The sequence below is a fragment of the Halyomorpha halys genome, unplaced genomic scaffold, assembly GCF_000696795.3.
Source record: "Halyomorpha halys isolate HHAL.00 unplaced genomic scaffold, Hhal_1.1 Scaffold134.1, whole genome shotgun sequence".
NCBI classification, from domain to species: Eukaryota; Metazoa; Arthropoda; class Insecta; order Hemiptera; family Pentatomidae; genus Halyomorpha; species Halyomorpha halys.
In genome coordinates this window covers 2227178-2234135 of record NW_027107159.1, presented here as the reverse complement: position 1 = coordinate 2234135, position 6958 = coordinate 2227178, and the positions used below count along the sequence as shown (strand labels likewise).

The window sequence follows — 6958 nt, the reverse complement described above, 5'->3', positions numbered from 1 at the left end:
TAGTGCATTATAAGCGAAGCTTTGATTATCAGAAGAAGAGAAGAAATTATTTAGGGGGTGGTTTGTGTTAGATATGATTTTGGAGTAATGTTTAATATATATATGAAGTACTAATGTGATTATTTTCAGGAAGGATACGAAGAAATAAATAAAAAAGTGTCATATAATCGTATATAAATATAAAACAAGTTGTGTAACAATACACAGCATTAAAAAAAAAATGAATAAACATAAAAGAAAACAGTAAAATTATTTTGTGAGGAGAAAATGGTCCGGGATGCAGTCAACAAAATATAAATAAATAAAAGAAACTTATTTCTTTGTGTCAACATTTCGACCTGAATTTCAGGCCATCAGGAGACTCGACAAAGACCTGTTAAAAGATACCGTTTTATTTGTGTATTTTTTTCTGACCTCACCCCGACCAACTATTTACACCTCATTAAAATTATTTAATGACATATTAATATACTTAGATTTCCAATCTCACTTTTTCAATTTTCATTTTTCATAATTCATGTATACATAATTTCTGTTACTAGTTGTTTTTGTACCTGTTTATGTATTTCCTATGAATCACCTCGTGATTTTTTTATTCTGTTATACCAGAATGACTATATACACTCAGACCAAAACTTTGACACACATTAAAGAAATTTTGAATTTTTTTTTTTGAGATTTTCTCCCTTGACCGAACTCTCAAAAAACTTCTTGATAAAAAATAATTATAAATGAATAAAATTCTCTTTATATTGCATTTATTTTTCTTTACTGCATATTTTTACGAATACCAGTTCAACGAGTGATCTCAACGGTTTTCATAAAATTTTCGAAATGATTCGAAAACTGATTCGACTTAAAATGAATACCGTTTTACTCTGCTGTTTGCAAAAATGCTAGAATACCACAAACACTAATTGGAAGTTTCTACCCGAATTTTAACAGGTTTGGTTTACGAAATTGAGAAAGGGTGAAACCCATAAGTGTCTCGCACGCTCAATTAACTTTCTGGGTGTACGTCGAAATATTGTCTTAAAAATGGGTTCAAATAATAAAAATAAAAATATAGTGATGGAACTTATTAATGTGAATTCCGAAATATAAAGGCAAAAATATTTTTATTTTTTAGACAAACCTAGTGAATATTCTGAATTATTGGTGAGCAGGCAAAATATAGTTCTGGTTGGTTTTCGACAATGATGAACAACTGAAAGAGCTTGCAAGCATAATTAATTAAAATATAGGGAAGGTTTTAAATTTTTTCCTACTTCGATTGTTAATTAAACTTCCATCTACAAGAAAAATATTTTTTAAGTTATTATTTTCGTGTTTCTTGATACTTACATTACTAATCATATGAAATACTGATGCTACTAGTATCAGATTCAGTAACATCATCGAACTTGAGCGGTATAATCTCTAATCGTATTGTAAATCTCCAATCTAAAAAAAAAATATATTTAAAGAAATTCTTATACTTTTAAAGAATAAATAACAAAAAAATAGACACTTGATACAAGAACATCAGCTGAAAGCTATTTGAAATGGTGGTGAAAAATATGAGATATAAAATTAGTATAAACTATAAACGGGGAAACTAAAGTAATTGCCTGGTAGTCAGTATTGCAGTTAGCTTTTAAAAAATATTTTATGTATCTATATATTATTTATTTTATATACGTATATGTAGGAGGGAGTGGTTGGATCAGTGGTAAGACACTGTGCTACTAATTCCAAGGACCCGATATAACAGATAATTATTTTCTGTTCCACTGTAGCGTGACTCATGCCTTGTGGGTTCAGGAGCTCTTTGGGGTCCACCCAGCCTCATTACCATCCAGCAGATATCCATGATTGGGGACAAATCTGGCGTACGGTCGTGATTCTGACGCAATCACCTCCTTGCACAACCGTTATAAAAAGAAACAGATATTGTTTTTTCGATACAGAATGAATATGATGGGCACATCCTATCTCTGTAAAATAGTCAGAATATAGGTTTTAAGTATAACTGCAAATTGAAAATTTGATTAATATTGAGTCATTATAAACAAATTTATTGTTTATGAATTGTGTATTAGGCACAGATGGCTTAATGCTACTTAAACTAAAAAATAATAATATATTTTCTATTGATTTTTTTTTAAATATAAAGCTAAAATTATTTTTAAAATATATTTCCCATACCCTATTTATTTCAATCCTCTTTTTTCAAATTTATTTTTAATTGAAATTATTAATCAATACTCGATTTATCCTCTTTTTCCTGTTTGCTGTCTTTCCATCAATTGCACTTGAGTGTCAGTGATAATTGTAGTTATTAGAACTCAAATTGGAATTTAAGTTCCTATAAAATATTATTATTATTTTATTTAAATGATTCAATTGTTCGATTCAAACTTTATTTTTGTATATCTTTTCATCATTATTTAATTTTAATTATTAAGTATTTCATCATTACTAAGTCTCACTTATTTATTTTTTATAATAATCTCGATTGTATAGCATCCTCTTTTATTCCATATAAGCCTATTTTTAAAAAAAATTATTTCTAAAATTATTTGTTTAGCTCTCTCTCTATCCTAATATATATCTTGAGATTTATTTATGATAGCTTTTAAAATACCACCACTCACTGAATTTTAAGGATGAAGTGTAAATAAAAAAACAAAACAAAAAAACCTTATATGTAAATCGTAGTAACACTATAATTTCTTAGTTAATAAAAAAAAAAAAAAGAAATTGAAATTCTACTTGCGAAATTTAAACGTGTCCGTCACTTCAATTGATTTCGTGCATACTAAAACGTTAACGGATATCTAATCTTATTTTTTTACAGCCACTTCACCATTTTGATATCCCATTAATTGAGGAAAGCTTTTGGAAAAAATACTAATTTATCAAGAAAATCAATTAAGAGCGCAACTTTATATTTTAACTATCTACAGTTTAACTAACCATCCATTTGATTTCTTAATAAATTATTTAAAATGAATTTTAGTTAAGGTTATTTAAACTCTATGGTTCTACCTGTGGAGGATATTGCTTCATTACTTTTGGAAATGGAGTGAGATTTGGGTGAGCAATATATTGCAAGCATCTGTTAGGAAAGGAAAGACGAGTATTTAGTGCATTATAAGCGAAGCTTTGATTATCAGAAGAAGAGAAGAAATTATTTAGGGGGTGGTTTGTGTTAGATATGATTTTGGAGTAATGTTTAAGTGCCAGAATTTTTCTTTAAACTAATAATGGTATTTCATATGCTTCCACGTGTAAACTACTTGACGGGCTGGAGCGGAAAGCGCCAGTTACTATTCTCAAAGCAGCGTTTTGAATGGGATCTAGCATCTGGAGTGTTCTTTTTGCTTGCCGAACCGTAGGCCACACACCCATATTTAATTTTGGACAATACAAGTTGCCTATAGTGAAGGAGTAGTGTTGTCCTATCTGTTCCCCAAGTGGTGTTCCTAAGCATTTTTATAACGTTTAACGCCTGTAAACAGTCAGTTTTTAGTTGTTTTATGTATGGGACTGAGATTTAGAGCACACCCGCGTTTAAGTATTTATCTATACAAGCAATCTTCCTTAGTTCCACTTGGGTCTGTTATCTAGCGAAGGTGTATTGTATTATTCCGCTTCTTTCCAAATTCAATAAAATGCATTTGTTCGAGATAGACGATTTAACTGACGAGGAAGACTTCAAAGAATTAGTTGCTCAGGCAATACCTAAAAAAAAATATTCTATTCTCGACCAAATCATTTTTTCCAGTAGACTGTTGAAGAATTTTCTCAGCGATCTCGAGTGTCAAAAGTGTCTTTTGAATTTATTTTAAATTTAATTGGACACACAATTTCTAGCATTAGCGTCAGGAATTGCGGAGTTCGTTAGTTATCTCAGTTTCAGGTAAGCTTTTTTACCTGATTAACACAAATGTAGAACAGAAACAGGTCGCTAAGTTACCGGAGTTTTAGTAAACTCTTGGACAAAACTAAGTTATACAGATCTTAATTTTACTAGAGATTGGAGTAACTTGCACTTAAGGCTTTCATATTTGATAAAAGAAACAATAAATACACATAGTAGTATAATAAAAAAAAAAGTAAAACAGAAATTATATTCAATATGAATTTTGACCAAAATAAATCCAAAGTAAATATGGGTATTTCTTAGTTGCTTTGAAATTATTTTTAATTGATTATAAATCTCAATTTTACTAAAAGGGTGTTGAAAATTTAAAACAATCAGGTAATAAAAAAAAAAAAACATTGAGGGATTTAGGACCAAAAATGAGTACAGGTTTACTGACGTCAAATATGCACAATTTTCGGTGAAAAAATATCTTTATCACATTTTATGAAATTCGACAAGTGAAGAAATTAGTAATTAAAACTTAATAACTATAAAATAATAATAACATACAGAATTTAAAGAACTTTTTGATTTATGATTTACAACCTTATACTTCGAGGAGAAGCTGTCTAGCGATGAAATCTTGAGGCATAATATTTGACACAAAATAACAGGAGGGGAAAGAAAACCTACCGCTATTATTTAACTGAACTTTGTAACCACCAATCGGAAGATAAATGTTTTCTCTTTCCTTCGCAGTCCTTTCGCACCTTTCACTCCCAATGATGGGTCACACTGAGCAAAACGAAACTTTAGTGGAGCACTGTCATCCCTTATACTGCAAGAGCCCAGTAAATAAAAAGTCAATTATTTCACACCAATTTTTTATTACTTTAAACAGAACTACGTATTGTTACAACTTAATATTGATGAGTCCTATATAGGTATTATAAATGTGCAATTTAATAATTCGCATTCTAAAATATATTTTGCTACATCGAATATTAATTAATAGCATCCCATTTATCTTCGTGGGAATGAAAAGATTTTCTAAAATTTTGTCAGCAGTCCCAGGATTCGCAGACGTGTTTATATTTTTCACTTTAAACGATACCTTCCATTACTCTGTAAAGAAGGTGTGGATATAAAGTAAGGAAAATATAAATAATAAATTGCTTTTATTTATTTTATTCATCCTGAAATAGTGAGGAAATAAAAGAGGAGGACTTTTCCTTGTGAAAAATGTAGGAAAATTGTTTCCGTCTATTTGAGTCCCTCAGCGGGACGAAGCCGTTCCCACTTCCTGCCAACTTATTTTGACTTGGAAATGACGTAAATTCTATATTTCCCTTCCCGTCTACAATTCTCCAGCTCCAGAACAAGCGAAGATGTATTCGTCAATATGGAAATATGGAAACATCTCCAAACTCTTGGGGTTGTGTTTGGGTCACGTGCGGTAGCCATCTGTCTTAAGCATTTGTAATTTTAGGCTTGGGGGTAAAATTATTTGGAACTTATACCTGAATACTTTTAAATAAGGATAGCAGAATATCATCTTATTCATAATAACATATAACAGTTCATGTAGAAGGCGAATAAAATCAGTCAACTAATACTTCATACTACGAGAACTAAACATTTTTAATGATTGGAGAAGTTTGTCGGGGGGTGTGGTCAGCAAAGAACAACAAAACAAGACCATATTTATTTATTTTATGCCGACGTTTCGACCTGAGTTTCAGGTCTTCATCAGGGGTTGTGACGTAGAAGGTAGGCTTGCAACTGAAACATTTTTATGGTTTGGCATAAAATGACAAAATGACGAATTGTTAAAAATCATTGGAAAATTTACGAATATTGAGTTACAAGTTAATCATTTTTAATACGTACCAACACACCGCTGCCTTGTGTAAACAGTAAAAGTGATATTTTTAATAATAAGCCACTTACTAGGACTTATAGGTGTCCTTGCTGGCCTATTCTCACCCGACTTGGCATATTTTCAGCAGATTTTGAATAGTACAGAGTTTATCGCCTGAAACAGGGGTTTAATTTGAAACTTCTAAAAGTTCAGGAATACCAAAAGGCATGCCTCCTTTTGATGAAGGGTTTTGTAGGAAAGGAAGGGACGGTGCCATCTTTTTTCATGTTGTTCCTTGCCATCTTCAAATGCATCGTACATTTCAAACGTTAATATTCTGCAACAAAACGTGCTTTGTTTATGAAATTTGTTGGTATTCCCAGTAGTTACGGAAGTCACAACTGGAGCACTGCTAATGTTGATATATTAAACTAATTTTGTTTCAACCAGAATTATAAATTATAAAGACAGAAAACATTTTAAACTGTTATTGTTCCATATAACCTCCACCCTTCACTTCTCTTCTTCACTTGAACAAACAAAATGGCTTCATAAAATATAATTATAAAGTATAAAAATAGTGAAATAAATATGTGAAGTTCTCATTACATTCAAATCGACGACTGTTAAGCAGAGACTAATCTTCAGAGAAAAAGACAAATGCTCAGACCCAACCCCTCGTGATCATTAAACACCACACATTCTCTAATTAATTGAGCAAGTTACATTTATTGCGCCCAGGCGACGATGGAAATAAAGCAGGACGGAGAGAGATATTGTCCTTTATCCTACAACGGCTTATCAAACTCCAACTTTAATTAAATTATTTACATATCTGGAATCTTTTACTGCGCCCCCCTTCCAGAAATACAACTACCCTCCCCACCCACCCCTAATGAATCAACTTTCTCTTATTTACGTCCCCCGTCAGTTTATTGTTACCTTATAAACTAATAAAGTTGCGCTTATCTGTTAAATGGAGTTTCGGGGATGCTGAGCCCCTGAGACACTTAGAGATGGACGGATTGTAGCTCTGTTTAATGGCCCGGGATAATTGTCGGCTTAATTTAGTAAAAGGAGAGTTTCACTTCATTATAAATCAAATAATAATTGTAGTTCATGTACTTCATTATTTTTATAATACCTCCTAATCACAAACAATAATTATGATCTAATTAAATTTCTATTTTTATATCCTCTAAAAATATAATACTCTGACTACTGCATAAAAGCATTTATTACTTAAT

At 31.0% G+C, this 6958-nt stretch overlaps 1 protein-coding gene across 2 annotated transcripts in view; it reads right to left on the bottom strand.

Annotated features, from left to right (window-relative positions):
• The window catches only part of LOC106678356 (serine/threonine-protein phosphatase 6 regulatory ankyrin repeat subunit B), a 5003-nt gene extending 2168 nt beyond the window's left edge, over positions 1–2835 (bottom strand). Inside the window, exons 1-2 of one of the 2 annotated variants that reach the window (XM_014416821.2) lie at positions 2755–2835; positions 1345–1443 (exon numbers count right to left, since the gene is read on the bottom strand). In XM_014416821.2, coding sequence (XP_014272307.1) covers positions 1345–1398 — 54 coding nt within the window. In that variant the 5' untranslated portion in view covers positions 1399–1443; positions 2755–2835. The remainder of the gene's footprint in view (positions 1–1344; positions 1444–2754) is intronic. The other variant, XM_014416822.2, reaches the window with a different exon arrangement.
• Positions 2836–6958: the final 4123 nt, after the last annotated feature.